At 40.3% G+C, this 18834-nt stretch overlaps 1 protein-coding gene across 2 annotated transcripts in view; it reads left to right on the top strand.

Moving 5' to 3' along the window:
• The window catches only part of LOC138755551 (EMILIN-2-like), a 112904-nt gene that overhangs the window by 59470 nt on the left and 34600 nt on the right, over positions 1 to 18834 (top strand). For both annotated transcript variants that reach the window (XM_069921742.1, XM_069921741.1), the window contains exon 5: positions 8006 to 8227. In XM_069921742.1, the coding sequence (XP_069777843.1) occupies positions 8006 to 8227 (222 nt within the window). The remainder of the gene's footprint in view (positions 1 to 8005; positions 8228 to 18834) is intronic.

Raw genomic sequence — 18834 nt, forward strand, 5'->3', positions numbered from 1 at the left:
CCTCCCCTTGGCCTAGCTGATCTGTGGGTCTGCACCCTAGGCAGCTGCCTAGTTGACCTAATGGTAGCGCCGGCTCCGGAAGCATCAGTAATGGGAAGTGTGCTAGAAACTATTATGAAAATTGTAATACTATAATCCTAAGAAAACATTTAGAATCTGACAAAGTTAGCATGTGTTATGACAGGGAAATCATGTTGAGGAAATTTATCAGAGCTTTTTGGAGATCTAGCTGGTGAATTGATAAGGGAGAATCTGAGGATGTGCTGTGGTGGAATTTCAAAAGGCTTTTGGTAAGGCCTGCATAAGAGGTAAGTATGCAAAATTAAAACCCATGGAATTAGGATAGTATGGATTAAGAATTGGTTGGTAGACCAGAAACCATAGATATACAGATCTCTTTCTAAGAGGCATGTAATAACTATTATGGTGCCGAAGGAACCAGCACTTTGACTCCAGATATTCACAATGTGATTTGGATAAGAGAACAAATGTAACCTTTCCAAGTTTGCATGTGATAGAAAGGTGGGGGTTACAGGGTTGGGGTGTCATGGTGGGGGTGGGGGGGAAACATTGGCAGGCCATGTCCCCCACCCAAATGAATTATTGTTGCAAACTTTGCATTTTATTAATTAATTTATATTTATCATATTAAAAGTGAAAAACTTTTTGCTAAATTAAATAAAAACAAAAATAAGAAAGAAAACACACCTTGTTGATCATATTTGTATATGGTCAAATTTGGGGAAGTAGTTTGCTCATTGGTCTGGTGCTTATTTTAGTGAGAGCAAGTAACTATCAGATTGTACTTCAAACAGAAATGGATATTAGATTTTATTCAAGGTTTCTTGTATACAGTTTAATTTGACCCTGTAGAAATTACAGCACTGTTTATACATAGTCTCATTTCAGCGCACCACAATGTTTGGGACATTTGGCTTCAAAGGTGTTTGTGATTACTCAGGTATGTTTAATTGTTCCATTGGTGCAGGTATAAGAGAGCTCGGCTTGCTTCGAAGTTTTTGATCACCTTTAGAATCTGTAGTTTCCATTTTTCTACACGAGGACCAGAGTTGTGCCAATGGAAGTCAAAGAAGCCATTATGAGGCTGCAAACAAGAATAAAACAGTAAGAAACATCGCCCAAATCTTAGGATGACCAAAATCAACAGTTTGGAACATCATTAAGAAGAGCGTGCTGGTGACTTCAGTAATCGCGAAGGGACTGGTATTCCAAGGAAGACTCCACTGCTGATGACAGAAGAATTCTCATCATAATGAAGAAAAATTCCCAAATGAATGTCCGACAGACCAGAAACACTCTTCAGGAGGCAGGTGTGGATGTGTCACTGACTACTGTCTGCAGAAGACTTCATGAATAGAAACACAGAAGCTGCACTGTAAGATCCAAGATTACTGAACTCTCCAGTACGCTCTTTCTCCTTAGTGATGTTCTAAACAATTGATTTTGGTCATCGTAAGGTTTGGGTGATGTCTCTTTCTTTTTTATTCTTGTTTTTCAGCCTCATAATGGCTTCTTTGACATTCAGTGGCACAACTCCGGTCCTCATGTTGAAAATAGTAACTACAGGCTCTAAATGTGATTAAAAAAAAAAACAAGCCTAGTAGTTACACATACCTGAGTAATCACAAACACCTATAAAGCAAAATGTCCCAAACATTGTGGTGTCCTGAAATAAGGGGACTATGTATAAAAAGTGCTGTAATTTCTTCATGGTCAAACCAAAGTGTACTCAAATAACCTTGAATAAAATCTGGAATGTGGACTTTAATTACGTGAATTGTTTGATTACAAATTTAAAATTGTGGAGCACAGGGACAATTAAGGAAAAGGAAGTGTGTCCCAAACATTATGGAGGGAACTGTATATTCCCAGATCCTTCTGTCCTACCACATTCCTCAATGCCCTACCATTTACCATGTACTTCCTTGGTTTGATCTTCCAAAATTCAACACTTTACACTTGTCTGCATTAAATTCCATATGCCATCTTGCAGCCCAGTTTTCTAGCTGGTCTAGATCCTTCAGCACATTTTGAATGTCTTCCTTGCTGCCGACTGCATCTCCATTTTTTATATCAGCTGCAAACTTACTGTTACAATTTACCACATTATCATCCAGATCACTGATATAGATGACAAACAACAATGGACTCAGCACCAATCCCTGTGCACACCACTGGTCGCAGACCTCTAGTCAGAGAGGCAATTGTCTACTCCCATTCTCTGGATTCTCCCATAAAGCCAATGTTGAATCCAGTTTACTACCTCATCCTGAATACCAAGCAATTGAACTTCCCTGGCTATCCTCCCATTGAGACCTTGTCAAAGGCCTTACTAAAGTCCATGTAGACAACATCCACTGCCTATCCTTCATCAACTTTCCTGGTGCTCTTCTCGAAAAACCTCTATAAGTCGGCCATGCATAAAGCCATGTTCAATCCCTGACTATCCAAATACTTGTATATCTGATCTCTTGGAACATCTTCCAATATCTTGCCTACTACTGATGTCAGGCTCACTGGATTATAATTTCTTGGGTTATTTTTGGAGCCTTTTAAAACAATTGTATAATATAAGCTACCCTGAAATCTCACATGTGGCAAGTGCAATTTCAACATGTCTTCCTCAAGATCTGGAGTTTTATCTACCTTTATTCACTTTAAGACAGCAATCATCTTCTCTTTAATATGAATAGGTTCCATGACCTTGCTTCTTGTTTGCCTCAATTCTCCAGGCTCTGTGCCAGTTTCCTAAGTAAATACAGATGCAAAAAAATTAAGATCTCTTCATCCATCCTGCCTCTATACACAGCTGACCACTCTGATCTTGAAGAGGGTCAATTTTATCCCTTGCAATTCTTTTGCTCTTAATAAATCTGTAGAAACCCTACCTTCATCTTCTCTGCCAAAGCAACCTCATGTCTTCTTTGAGGCCCCGATTTACCTTTTTATATTTCTCGGGTCTGAAAGGTGTGATGGGAGGTGAGGACTTTTCACTAGCTATCACTAAAGATGTCCTGCTGAGCAAAGCAATTGGGCCTAAAGGTAGATACATTCCAGTTCCTGATGGAAAGCATCCCATGAAACTGAAAGAAATGGCAGATTATAGTAGATGCATCTGTGGTAATTCACAAAATTTCTCTGGATTCTGGGCAAGTCCCAGCAGGTTAGAAAACAACAAATATCATGCCATTGTGTAAAAGAGGATGTAGGCAGTAGGCAGGTAACTCTAAGTTTGCCGATGAGACTAAACTGAGTGCAAAGTAAATTGTGCAGGGGATGCAGAGAGATATAGATAGGCTGAGTGAATGGGCAAGGATCTGGCAGATGGAGTACAATGTTGGTTTATACAAGATCACCCACTTTAGTAGGAAAATTGAAGATTATTTAAATGGGAAAGATTGGAGCATGCTGTTACTCAGAAGTGCTTGTGCATGAATCACAAAATGTTAGTTTGCAGGTACAGCATGCAGTCAAGAAAGCCTATGGGATTTTGGCCTTCATTGTTCGAGGGCTTGAATTGAAGATCAGAGAAGTTCTGCTGCAGCTGCAAAGGGAACTGGTGAGGGCCAAACTGGAGTATTGTGTGCAGTTCTGGACTCTTTATTTGCAAAAAGGTGTACCGGGTTTGGAGACGGTGCAGAGGAGGTTTGCCAGGTTGATTCCAGAGATGAGGGGTTAACCTATGAGGAGAGATTAAGACATCTGGGACTATAGTCATTGGAATTGAGAAGAATGTGAGGGAATTTTACAGATTCACCTAAAATGATGAAAGGGATTTAATATATAGGAGGAAAGTTGGTTGCACTGAAGGGTGAGATGGCCTCAAGATTTTGGGGAGTAGATCTGCTTTTACCAGAGAATATTGAATCCCCTGTACTGGAATTCTCTGCCCAAGAAATCGTTACATATTCAAGAAGAAGGTCAATATATTTCATACTAATGGGATGAAGGGATATTTGGAGAAAGCAGTGGACATGTGGATATTCAGTCATGATCATATTGAATGGTGGAGCAGGACCAAATATCCCCTTCTTGTTCCTATGTATCTGGAAGGCCTGCAGTGGTTTAAGAGGCAGTTCCTCCTTCTCATTGGCAATTGGTAAAGGTCAATGATTAAAGGTATTCAGGTCAAGTCAACTTTATTTGTCATTCATACCATGCTCTCATGGTAAAGTCAAGATAGCGTTTCTTCAAGACCATGGAGCATATTTACATAAGATATAAGTTAGGAAGAATTAACAAATTGAAATATTAAGGCATTAAGATGTACACACTATTGTCAGCAACACCTGGATCCAGATAAACAAAAATTACACACTCAATAAATATCCTGTGCATATTTTGACAGACACTATATATATATATATATATTGCTTATTATGTATATGCCACGTCAAAAGTTGGGTATAAACATCACCCTTTTCCTATATACAGGATATTTGCAAATGAAAGACCTGCATGTGCTGTATCCTACATTTGTCAAATATTGATAATGGAAATATTATGTATGTAACTCAGGTATTGTGCATATGCACTGCTCTCTACTTGTACATGTTGATTCCTTCACATGTCATTAATGATCATGCTTTATGTTAAATGTTAGAACGTCATACTCCATTGGAACAAATTGACAATTTTTTTCTCATTTGCAATAGCTGAAAAGATGCAGCTGGTAAACCACTAATCATTTCTGCTCCACTGCCCCAAATTAATTCCGCAGTGAAATTGAGAAGACTGATATTGTTGAAATTAATTATAGTCTTTCAACATCTTTGGTGGCAATGCCTTGATGACTGCTTTTATAGTAATTGGGGTTTTCTTCTGCTAACAAGGGAAATCAATCAATTTCAATTGAACTCTCGACCACAACTGTACAATTTTAAAAAAATATAATTACTGGTATAAATTTCCAAGTGATACTTGAGTTTTTTTTTGGTCATCAAACTTGGCATATCCATATTTGAATATTTGCTTGCAAATAACATGAACACAAAACATAGTATATTACAGCACAATATATAGGCTCTTGGCCTATGATATTATGCTGACCTATATAAACCAACTCAACAAACTAAACCCTCCCTAACTCACACCCTGCAGAGCTCGTCGAAAGAACCAAAGACTTGTTGATCCAAACCAAGGCTTTTATTAGCAAAAGACAGGAGCTCTTCACAGGTGGCTGATCAGTCCAGAATGATCCGACCTGGCTAGGGACACAACCCTTTAAGGCCCAGACAGTAGGTGTGGCTAAGCTCTCAGCCAATCGCTGTAAGCACAGTCATTATATACTCTAGATACTGTAACTATATATATTGGTGATAGGTCTGTACTATCCCACACACATAACCCTCTATTTTTCTTGCATCCACATGCCTGTCCAAGGGTCTTTTTTTTTTAATGTTCCTATTGCACCACCCTCCACCACCAACCCTGGCAATGCATTCCAGGCAGCTTCTATTCTCTGTGTAAAAAGAAACTCACCCATGACTTCTTCCCTAAACTTTCCTCCCTTCACCTTATATATGTCCTCTGGTATTTGCTACAGTCACCCTGGTTAAAAAATAAATGCTGGCTGTCCACCCTATCTATTGCCTCTCATAATCTTGTACACCTCTATTATCCTTCGCTACAAAGACAAAAGCCTGGTCTCATAAGGTACGTCCTCCAATCCAGGCAAATTCTGGTAAATCTCCTCTGCACCCTTTCTAAAGTCCCACGTCCTTCCTTGAATGAGGTGACCAAAACTGAGCACAATATTCCAAGTATGGTCTAACCAGAGTTTTATAGAGCTGCAACATCGCCTCATGGCTCTTGAATTCAATCCCTAATGAAAATTTTATATTGTAGTTTTATTTGTGAATATTCAAAACATTTGTTCTCACTAAGAATGTTATATCCAAGAATAAATGCCATGTGAAAATCTGTGCTACATTATGGTATAACTACAATTTTTGGGTCCAGGAACACTGCACAACCAGCTGGCATCTAAATGTAACTGCACTGTTAAGGATATGGTCACTGTCAAGTAATGGCTACTGTCTGGGAGACCACATTATATTTAATAGTATAGTTGTGTTTGTTTAAATAGCTTGATAATGACGAGCTTAATCAAGCAATCATGTTTATTGACTTCAATCCCCCACGATCAGCTCAGACTTCAAATTAACCCCCCCAGTTGTTATTATTTGATTTACCCCACTCAGTTGTTGGAACTGGATAATTTTCCCATGCTTGAAGTCTCTGTATTGCTCTCCCTCTCCCATGTTCCCACAGTTGTGCATCCCAAATGATTCAACATTGCCAGCTGCCTTCACTGGTCACATTACAACTTGAATCGCTGCAACTTGGTTAGTGCAGCTTCTAATTTTTTTTTGAACTTCTGATGTTTGTCTACCCCATGGAGGGTGGTTTCCAAAACTTACCTCCTAATTTTTTTCACCTGTTAACTCAGCCAGGAGCATTGGGATTATGGACACTAATCCTTGAAGAGATTAGTGACATTGCAATTGGGTGAGAGAGGTGGAGGGGGTGATGAATCATCTGTTGGGATAACGTTTCATTGTTCCTCTGCAGGTGCCAGTGACAACTGAAACAAATGCAATTGATTAGAATTTCTGGGACTTGCTGCTGTTTGATTCTGCTGGGCAACCAGCTGCGTCCTATTTGAGATTCCTAAAGCAAATGTTAAATGAAGTACTTTTTTTCAGTTGTGAAATATCAGTATTTGTGCCTCTCTCACTCTCGAGCTTTCTGATAAGATGGATTGAAGTTGTGAGAACTTGATATTTTGTTGGGTCATAGCCAACATACATAAAATTCTCACCGTCAAATGCTGTATCTTCTCGAGAAATTAGTATCTTTAGTGGGATTTCTTGAACCTTACTGTTCCAGTTACTGAAGCATGAACGAGGTTGCAGCTATTCAGGGGATAACACTAATTCTCTTGAAGCCTCTCCTTTCAACAAATATCAGAATTTATTGTCATGAACAAGTGATGAAATGCGGTGTTTGCAGCAGCATCATTTTAATGCAAACAAAATTAAAATAATAGTGCACCAAAAGTAAAGCAGTGTCTTTGGATCATAATATGGTGGTATATCATGCATGATGCTTGCACAGAGGCAAGACCAAGGCCTCAAAGCCGAGCTGTATACCAGTCTATTAAAACTAGTGTTTTACTTGCACTCTGCCTCATGTGGTTTGATGCTAGTAGTCTACACATTGGCTATTTGGAAATCTGATGGCAGCGGGGAAGAAGCTGTCCTTGTGCCATTGAGTGCTCATCTTTAGGCTCCTGTACCGTTTCCCCGATGGTCGCAGAGTGAAGAGGACATGGGCTGGGTGGGTGGGGTGTTTGAAGAGAGAGGCTGCTTTTTTAAGATACCGCCTCACGCAGATATCCTCGATGGAGTGATGTCTGGTCCCTGTGATGTCGCAGACTGAGTTAACAACCCTCTGGATATCCCTATGCCATATGTGCTCTGTGACTAGTAAGGGATTACTCAAGGTGGTACTTGAGTGGAAAGAAAAAGTTTGAAAACCACTGTTTTAATCGTCCCTAATTGACTCGTTATGTGCAGGGTTCCATAGCTCCAAAGGAAATGGCCCAATGACTATTTTTCTCCAGAAAAATATTTCAGTCGCAATCGGGTCTAGAGCAGTGGTTCTCAACCTTCCCCCCCACCCCCCCCCCCCCCCATCAACCTACCACCTTAAATAATCCCTTACTAATCACAGAGCACCGTGGCATTGTGATGACTTAGGGTGATATGTGAGTGGAAATAAAAAATTTGAAAACCACTGGCTTAACCTAACATTTTAATGTGAGTGAGATTAGCTCACTTTAGGCAGTGAATGAGAGCACCTTCTTATCGTTTGTGCTCTATTTTGGTATTATAGTCAATTTTATCAGTTGAGCAGCAAGCATCCAATGCAAATGAAGGATATGAAATGACTGCTTATTTTCTTTTCCTTTAAAAAAAAGTGGAAAGAGGCCAAGCAGGACCACCAGGCTCACCCACATCACCAAAGTTTCCACCCACATCAGCAAGATTTCCACACGACACAGGAACAAGCCATGGTGTCCTTCGGGAAGTAGGTTATGCAGGCCCACCAGGAACAATGGATTCATCAGATATTAATGACTCTCACGGAGTGAAGGAACAGCAAAGCACACCACCATTTAATGGAAAAAATGGAGGCACTGGTATGTAAACTCTTCTATTGGCATGAGTAATTTATTAAGATTCAAAAGGAGCCAACTTGGAGGCCATTAGCTAGCTTCAGATTTCTCTATTTCACTGTTGATCTTTGCAGCACTCGTGGTTTTTGAAGGTCTGACTCGACGATCAGCTCTCAGTTATACAGGGTCCTGATTCCTGACCTCAGCAGAGTGCATGAGGCTGATTTAATGCTGATCTCTGTGAATCTCATTGAATAATCCTGATGAAACATCAGTAATCAATAGAATGTCAAATCAGTTTTGATTTTATTCAGCATGTTGCTTCAAATGAAATCTGGTTTAAACATATCAACTTTGTCTTGGGAATTTAATCCATTTAAGTCTCAGTATGGTTTAATAGGAACATTTGTTTAATTATATAGGGTATATAGGATATCTTCGTTGTCGGTTATTGTGTCTTATTGAAGTGTGATTGAAAAAAAGGCCTTTTTTTTAAGATACCTATGGCCTCATGACATCTATCTTGGTTTTGTTATATGATTCAGGACTGGACCCTTGATCCACTCCAGAAACCCGCCTGTAAAATGGGAGCTGATTTTTCAGTTTTTGATGCAAGAAAAACTACATTACTAAAGGTTTTCAGATGAGTGGTTGAAAATGAAAAGGGAGCTCTTTTTGAAATTCTGAATAGATATTAATTATTCTAAAGGATTTTCGAAGATAATCTCTCAATGTGGCTGGATAATTCTTTATCAATTAATACCTCTTAAATCAAGATTACATAGTAATTTACTGTAAGGAGTTTGTACGTTCTCCCTGTGTCTGCGTGGGTTTTCCCTGGGAGCTCTGGTTTCCTCCCACCGTTTGAAATGTACTGGGGATGTAGGTTAATTGGGTGTAAATTGAGCAGCATGGACTTGTGGGCCAAAATGGCCTGTTTCCATGCTCTGTCTTAAAAAATTATTTAGAAAGTACTTCATTGAGAGCAGTTTTGGAGTTGAAGACTTGTAAATACAATTTGTTCTTTGGAGTTGAAGACTTGTAAATACAATTTGTTCTCCTTTCCAAATTTCCCATCATAAACTGTTTTATTTATTGCAAGAGCTCCATCTATTGGAATTCTGCACAAATGCTTATACCATTATTAAAACATTGAACATAGCTGATGTAGTTTTAAAAATACGTCGGGAAACATGCTGTGTGGAAAATGCTGCACTTCAAAAAATAAATTTGGAAATGTAAATAAAATTCAGCATACCAATTTCCAGGATACTTTTAGAGAACAATCTGAATGTTGGCAATGAACTTGCACTTCACTAAGGAACACCTTGCTAACTGGTGGTTAGTGCAACTTTGTTACCGCACCAGCACTCGGGACCAGGTTTCGAATCCCGTGCTGTCTGTAAGGAGTTTGTATATTCTCCCAGTGTCTGCTTGAGTTTCCCTGAGGGCTCTGGTTTCCTCCCACCATACAAAGCACACCGGGGTTGTAGGTTAATTGGATGGCACGGTCTCATGGGCCAAAAGGGCCTGTTACCATGCTGTATATCTCAATATAAAAAATAATTTGATGGAATTAAATGATAGGTTTGAGGGGCAGAGGATAAGTCTGCATTCATGCCTTTAAGTCTGACTTTGAAAGAATAAGGGAGAAATTAACCACAAAAAAAAACAAAGCTAGTTATAGAAAACAATGAAAAATCAGTGTTGAAAAGAACTGGACAGAATATATCACATCAAAGTAAATAAAACTTTGTGCAAAGGCAAAGAACAATAGCAATCCCATGGGACAGATATAAAGAATTGGCATTTTTACACAGAAGTTTCGGAATTATTCCAAAAAAAATTAGCATACTTACCTCTGGTGTGTCCCAATATGGTCATTTACACAGGGGGACTTTTACTCAGCCTTCCTGGGTTGCAGAGTTTGTCAGAGGGGGAATGTCTTATTTGTTAGGCTTGTTTCTTTGGGAGTTGCTGTGGTCAATTTACACAGCAGCCTTTCTGTAAAAATGTGTAGGGGTCCGAGCGGAAAAATTATGGGATGGAATTTGCATAAAAAATTCCGTCCTGCCATTTTTACACTGCCACCGGAGCAGAAATTTTTGTTGTTCAGTGCCTGTTTAAAAGGATCATAGAAAGTCTGGTGTAGAATATTAAGAGTAAGGGTATTATATGAACGAGAAGAGAAGATGTGTTCTTTAGTGACAAGCATTGACACTTACAATTGGAAATCATGAAATAGCCGTTGGATTAAATATTTATTTTGCTTTGATCTTCACAAGGGAGATGAAGGGAAAATTGAAAATAACAGGAAATAATAATTGGATTAAATAATGGGAAATGCTAGAGGAGTAATGAGAGTAAGGATGGTAGGTTTTCTGATGAGTTTATTAAGAGAATTAGACACATTATTTGAATCGATCATGATCTTTAGAAACATGTGGCTCAAGAGTTGTTCCCTTTGATAAGAAAACTGCCATATGCCATTTCCACAATTTAAGAAGCATGAGATAAACTAGATTAGGCTGATTAGTCAGAAATCAGATGTGGGGAATCTGCTAGAATCCATCATTAAGGACAGGATCACCGAGTATTGCACAAATGTTATCCGATTAAGAGCCAAAGTGAATTTGTAAATTTCAGCTGTGCCCAATTTTTTGAGATGCTTATCAACTGATTAGCTAATGGAGGTCACAGGCTTTGTTTATTATGGATATCGAGAAGGCATTCACTGAAGGTTCGCACTGAGAGATGTAATCAAAGTGTAGAAGTATGGCATTGGAGCCATTTATAGGACTGATGACAGGATGAGATTTGTGATAGATTTATTGAAAGTGCATTCAAAATGATAACACTTGTAGCTAGTCGTGGAACCAGCAAATGAGAATAAACAGGAATTGTCCAGCCTTGGTCCTCCTTGGTGATTTCCACGCCAATTTCTAGGTGTGATGGCCAAGGAAACTGGGAAGGTTAATTTTAGTGGATTAATTATCCTTACAAAATCTTCTAATCACTTCTAGTGAATAAATATTTTAAGAATGCTGCAGCTGCTAGAAGTCCGAAATAAAAACAGAAGATACTGGAAGTGCTCAGCAAGTTAACCTTTCCAATTTGTGATTCTGCTTTGACAAAAAGACCTGGAGCTTGAAACTTTAATTCTTGAGAGTCACTTTCCATTCATACTGCTTGATTTCTATTTTCTGGTTTTTAAATGATAACAAACCCTTGCTTCATTAGAAAAACATGTCCAAGCCTTCAAGGCATAACATAACTCAAATGTTGGTACCTATTGTCTCAGAGAGAGACTTTAGCCATGAAAGGAACTCTCAGTACATCACTTGGCTGTTTTGTCATTTCCAACCTGGCCCCAAAACAATAACATTGTAGCAGCTCTATAGATAGACTACAACTCCCAGAAATCTAGCGAAGCAGCATGGGACGTCATGATGTGGTGTTTTAAAATAATACGCACGTGACTCGAGAAAAGGAGTTCTGATTTACTTGCAACTGTGTGTGTCATTATTTCGCATTCATCAGCCACCACTGCATTTTCAGTGGCTAAAATTGGTGACCCTGATGGGTTCAAAACAAGTTTTTGGAGCATATGGATACTGCAACTGTTGCTGTTAAGCTACCACGCTTTTGGACAGCAGAACCAGAGCTGTGGTTTCGACAGGCTGAAGTACAATTTCACCTCAGGAAGATCGAGGTGGACATGACTCGCCATTATCACCTCGTCAGTGCCCTGGACCAAGCCACTGCCAAATGAGTTGGTGACGTCCTGTGCGATCTGCTGGAGCCTGGAGAGCACAAGTATGACTCTCTAAAAGCGCTCCTGTTGCAAATTTACAGCATGTAATGACCTCCCCCTGTCTGAACTAATGGACAACATACTGTACCTGAGATCTGGCCAACGGCCAGATACATTATTCAAACAGCTCTTCCTGGAAAGGATGCCAGAAGGCATTAGACTCTTATTATCACAGAGTTCTTTTGAAGACCCCAGTGCAGTAGCTGCAGAGGCAGACGTCCTATGGTTGGCAAAGAAAAGCACACCAAAAGGTCTTCGGATGATGTCACTGCATTACAACCCTCCACGCTCAACATTGTTGACACTACTTCCCAAGCCAACGCTCTCAACGCACCAGCTCCTCTAACAAGGAAACGTCTCAAGTCAGGCAGACAGCCTGTCAGCACTTCCACCTGGTGTTTTTACCACCGGCTTTGAGGAGTCAATGAACATAGGTGCCTGCCACCCTGTGTGTTCTCGGGATATGCCCTAGCCTACCATCGTTAATGGCTGTGACAGTTGGCCGAGAAAGAATGAGCCTTGACACCGGATCAGAGGTTAGTGTTTTTCCACCAACCAGTTTTGATACATGCTATCCTACTCCTAACCTCCAACTCACAACAGTCAAACTATTCGCCTGGCAGAATCACATGTTCCTGCACTATGTCCTCAAGCCCTGCATAAGATTGTTGATATTCTCTAGACTTGTAGAAGAGTTTCCAGAAATGACAACTCTTCAGTTTTTGACCCCCCTGCTGCAAAATGTGGAGTACCTCACCATATTTCTACCAAGTGTCCTCTCATTCATGTAAGGCACATCGCTTGCTTCTGGAAAAACTGATATTAGCTAAACAAAAGTTCCACAAACTGGAAGAGCTGGGGATAACTTGTAGGTCCGACAGCCCGTGGGCATCTCCATTATATTTAGTCCAAAAACGCATCAGAGGGTGGAGTCCTTATGGAGATTAGATACCTCAGTGACGCCACTATACTGGATCACTACCCTATTCCCTATATTCAAGACTTTTCAGTGTATCTGCACGGGGAAAAAATCTTTTCAAAAGTGGACTTGGTGCATGGATATTACCAGATGCCAGTAGAACCAGACAATATCCCAAAAACGGCAATAATTACCCCTTTCGGATTGTTCAAATTTTTACATTTGCCTTTTGGGTTAAAAAATGCAGCTCAGACCTTTCAGCGAGATATGGATGCAGTAGGGTGTGGCATGGTCAGCATCTTCATTTATCTAGACGACATATTAGTCATCAGCAAAACTTAAGAAGAACAAATGGAACATCTGCGTACACTCTTTAGACGTCTGTGAGAATTTGGACTGACTATCAATCCAGATAAATGTGTTTTCAGACAACAGTCCATAGAATTTCTAGGGCATACAATCACTGACAAGGGCATGGTTCCGCTGCCTTCCAAGATTGATGCCATTACTGAATATTCCAGACCAACCACCATCAAAGGTCTGCAAGAGTTCTTGGGCATGGTTAATTTTTATCGTCGATTCCTTTCGGCAGCAGCTCATATCATGAAGCCTCTGTTCAATCTGCTGTCTGGAAATGCCAAATCTATTCAGTGGACAGATGAAAGTCGAAATGGTTTCATAAAGACAAAGGATCTATTAGCTCCAGCAACCATGCTCAATTATCCAGTCCTAAACGCAGCCACTGCCCTTTCAACAAATGTGGCCATAGGGGGCGCTCAGCAGCAGTATGTCGATGGAGAATAGAAGCCATTGGCATTCTTTAGCCGCACCTCTGTTTGGCCGAGACTAAATACAGCTCCTTTGATAAAGTGCTCCTAGCCACATATTTGTCCAGGTACTTTCTGGAAGGCAGATGTTTCAACATTTTAACAGACCATAAACCCTGTCCTTCACATTTTCAAAGGTATCAGAGCACTGGTCAGCTCTACCACAGTGGCAGTTATCCTTCATTTTGGAATTCTCTACCAGAATAATGCACATTTCTGGAAAAGATAATGTAGTGGCTGATGCACTTTCCCGCTCAGCTGCACTTGAGATATCAGCTATGGACCACGGTATTGACTATGTGGCTCTCGCCACTGCCCAACCACAAGACAGTGAGATGGAGTCATATTGCACCTCGATAACCAACCTACAATGGAAGGATGTGCAAATCGATGCTGATGGCAAGCTGCTCTTTTGTGATGTGTCAACAGGACATCCATGGCCAGGGGTTCCAGCATCATGGAGATGTCGCATTTTTGATTCTGTCCATGGACTTTCTTATCCATTCATCAGATCGTTTGTCTGATTTCAGACAGATTTCTTTGGCATGGTCTGAAGAAAGATGTCACGCAAATGGCTAGATCTCGTGTAGCTTGTCAAAAGTCAAAATCCATCGGCAAATGAAAACACCACTACAACCCTTCCCATCGGTAACTCACCGCTTCAACCATGTATTGATAGGTTTATGAGATGGCCTGAGGCAGTCCCCATGGTGAATGTTTCTTGTGCACAAGAATTCCTGGGTGACTCGCTTCAGCGTACTGGTGCACATCACTTCTAAAAGAGGACCTCAATTTTGCATATTCATTAAACGGCTTCATCATTCAAGCCCCTATTACCCACAGTCCAATGGGATGGTTGAACGATTCCATCATCTACTTAAATCATTCTTAATGACCCATTTAGACGCTCCCAACTGGGCAGACGAATTACCATGGGTGTTACTCGGCATTAGGAAACTCCAGAAGAGGATCTTCACACTTCGTCTGCGGAGCTTGTATAGGGCGCGCCTTTGGTGATCCCAGGGGAATTCGTTCCACATGGATCCAGTAAAGCTGAGCAGACTAAGGGATACCGTAGGCAATTCATCCTCTGTACCACCATCATCATATGGCAAACATGTTTCTTTTGTACCACATGAACTGAAGGACTGTGAATATGTGTTCGTACGTAGAAGAACATATGGGCAGCCCTTGCAGGTGCCATGCAAGGGACCATACAGGGTGATAAGATGAACGAGGTCAACCTGCATCTTGGACATTGCCGGGCAGCCTCTGTCATTCATAATTGACAGGCTCAAACCTACCTATTCAACAGCCAGCAGTCTGATGCAGGGGTCGACCTCCCAAAAAACTACCAGGTGATAGTGCCGGTTCTTTGGGGGGGGGGGGCTGTGTAGCAGTGCTATAGATAGACTATCAGTGCTATAGATAGACTATAACTCCCACAGAAAAATCAAGGATCATGCAAGAACTCACTGATAACCTGCCAAGTCTCTATAAAAACAGGAGCTGCAAAATATCCACAGGGCCTGCACTGGGAATGATGTATTGTCCATTGTTTCTCCAATTAATTATATTAAGATGCAACATTGGACCTCCTCCAAAGGAATGAGATCATACAAATGACAGAAGTGACAGTAGGGGTGCACTTTGGAACCATGACCATAAAATAGTAATGGAAAAAGATGAAATTGGTCCACTGGTTTAAAGTTTTAAATTTGAGCAAGGCAGATTTTGGAGCAATTAGGCTGGATATAGTATTGCAATCTCCCAAATTGGGACCTCATTAAGTTTAGAAAATTTCATGAACACATTTGACAAACTCTAACCCATCCATTCCTTTTATAGTAGGGGAGCCCCAGTTAATAGTAAAACTACCTACTATTACAACTTTGTTTCTTGGAAATGTCTGCTAGCTCTCTACAAGTTTGCTTTGTAGCTGTGGTTCCTATTCCTCCTGCAATCTAGTTTAAACCCCTGGAACCACACTGGTTAACCGTCCCACATGGATATTGGACTCCCTCCAGTTCAGGTGCAATCTGTCCTGTTGGCACAGGTCCCACCATCCCAGAGGAGAGGCCAATGATCCAAACATCTGAAATCCTCCCATTTCTTGCCACACTAGCACACGGAATAGGTAGATATCATGAGATCACAATCCTGGAAGTCTTTTCATTTAACTCTTTGATCCCACTTTGTGAGATCTTATCTTTTTTTGTAATATTTTATATATAATTTTAAATATATTGAACAATCAACAACCATATAAAATACAAAACATCAAGAAAACCCATCCCTCCACCACCCTCCCCTCTGAGTAAGTCCAATTAAACAGGGGGGAAAAAACAAAGAAAAAGAAACAAAAATCCCATAATCAGTGCGTACAGTAAAACACAGACATGATGGTATCATGATGTTAAAATCTTTACAGAGGTGTGCTGGCTAGTCAATAATGATTGTAACCCCATGGTGGCGCCAGTGAGGTATCTATATGTTTTCAATAAGGTTGCCAGATTTTTAGGAAGGCGTTATATCCTCTCTTAAGACTGTATGTGACCTTTTCAAGTGGAGTGCAGCTGTTTGATTCTGAAGACCACCTATCAATGAGGAGGTGGGAGTCAGATTTCCATTTTACTGCTATACATTTCCTGGCCACTCGGAAATTTCTATGAATTCAGAGCTTTGTCTTCTGGGGAACTTTACAAGTGTTAGTAGATCGCTAACTAATTTCCAAATTGCGAGACCTCTTCACCCTTTTTTAACATTTGATTTAAGTTTTAAGACATTACAGCATATAGGACTCAATTAATAGAGTAACAATAATGTATCAAATATAAAATCATAAAAAAACATTCATAAGATCCAAAAAATATAAAAAGGAAAGGAGAGTCCCTCTTCTCCCAGCGCCCCCCATCCCACCCCAGATTTGAAAGAAAAAGAGACAGAGAGCAGGGAATAGAGGGAGATAAAAAAAAAAGAAAATAGACAAGAAAAAACAACTGGAGCAAGGTTCAACATCACAGATTGCATCATTTTAAAAGTATTAAATTTCTAATAAGGAGTATACTAATTGACAAATATCAAAATAAAGTATACAATCTGGGCATTTAAATAATCTAAGGTTGGCAAATTTTGATGAACATACTATATCTATTCCTAAGACTATAAATAATCTTCTCAATGGGAATACAACTTTGCACTTCCATGTTCCAACGATCAATGTGAAGTAGGGAATTGGGTTTCCATGTTACTGCTATACATTCCCTGGCTATTGACAATGCAATTTTAATAAATTTAATTTTACTTCTCAAGAAGTTAACTTTTATAAGTGTCAAATTCCCCAGAATAATCAATTCTATGTCTAGAGGGAAGTTCACCCCCATAATTTTTGTCAACACTTCCCCCAATTCTATCCAAAAGGATCTTAATTTAGTGTATAACTACATGGAATGTAGAAATGTACCAACATCTATACCACACCTATATCACTATCAGAAAATTCTGGTTTATTTTTATTTATCTTTTGAGGTGTAAGATATAATTGGTGCAGAAAATTATAATGAATTAGTCTATATCTAGAATTAATTAAGGTGGTCATTATTATCTACACATAGATCTGATTACAATGCCCAAATCAGATTCCCATCTCTCTCTCAATCTATGAAGTCCAGACTTTGCGCTTTGATTTTGGAACAGAACATATATATTACAGATAAATTTGATTGCATTCCCCTTTTGAATTAGAATTTCCATGTCTGAGCACATTGGTAGGAACATTAATGGTCCCCACTTTTCCCCCCAAAAAAGATCACAATTGGAAATAGCAGAAGAACGTGTTGTTGGGTAAATATTTATTTTAAATTCCCTCAAAGAACATAAATTGCCTCTGTTGATCATTAATGATCTTCAATAGACCTGATACCTGGTACCAAGACCTCTTCACCCTTCCTCCACGCATCATTGGTCCTGACGTGGGCAGTGGCATCCAGTTGTTAACCCTCCCACTTGAGAACGTTGTGAACTCGATTCAAGACATTCCTGACCCTGGAACTCAGGAGGCAACATATCATCCAGGAGTCTCGATCCCATCCACAGAAATGTTTCCTTAATCATTGAATCCCCTACCACTACAGCTCACATCTCCTCCTCACCCCCATCCCCCCACTCCCAGCCCACCTTTCCTTATGAGCCAGTGACCTGACCCCTGTGTTTTGTCCATGGTAGATCAACTCTCTCAACATTATCCAAAACAGTATATTGTTGTTGAGGGGAACAGCCACGGAGCTACCCTGCACTGACTGCCTATTACCTTTTCCTCCCTTGATGGTCACACAGTTACCTGCTTCCTACCTCCTACAAGTGACTTCCTCCCTGTAACCCCATCTGTTGACCCTTATGGTTCCTGAATGATCTGGAATTCATCCAGCTCCAGTTCACTAACTCTTCTGCGATACCAGTGACCGCCCCGGCTGCCATTCCCAGTATTCTCTCTGTGCACGGTGAAAACGTCCTTACCTTGCCTCACCTACACCTTCTGACTGAAGCCTTTTCTCCTAAAGAGCTGTTATCCCTGAAGACATCTGCACATTGTTTTGCCAAAGCCTTTATGTCCCACTCTTATACTGGCCCACTCCAACAGTGGATGCTCCACTTACGCTTCATTTTTTTATTGGCTACAGTTAATTAATTGCCTTTTACCAGCACTTTAAGTGTCCCTCTCTCACTCACTCACTCCCGCACCAACTTCTGTCACTAGACTTACCTTTTTAAAGTGTCCTTCTCTTGTTTATTCTTGTACAAGTTCCCTTCGAGGTACCTAAGGGGCATGTTTTTCATTGAGGACTGTCCATTTCCAGAATGAACTGCCAGAGGAAATTGTAGAAACAAGCGTAATTTTGACATTCAAAAGGCATTGGATAAATTTATGGATAGGAATGGTATGGACCAGTGCAGGCAAATATGTCTAGCTCAGAATAATAAAATGTCTTTCTGGTGACCAGAATATTCTACCCCTATGCAGCTCTCGGGGCACCACCTGAAAGAGCAGGAGGTGCCTCCAAGGCGCACTTTC

Source organism: Narcine bancroftii, chromosome 2 (genome assembly GCF_036971445.1).
Source record: "Narcine bancroftii isolate sNarBan1 chromosome 2, sNarBan1.hap1, whole genome shotgun sequence".
NCBI classification, from domain to species: domain Eukaryota; kingdom Metazoa; phylum Chordata; class Chondrichthyes; order Torpediniformes; family Narcinidae; genus Narcine; species Narcine bancroftii.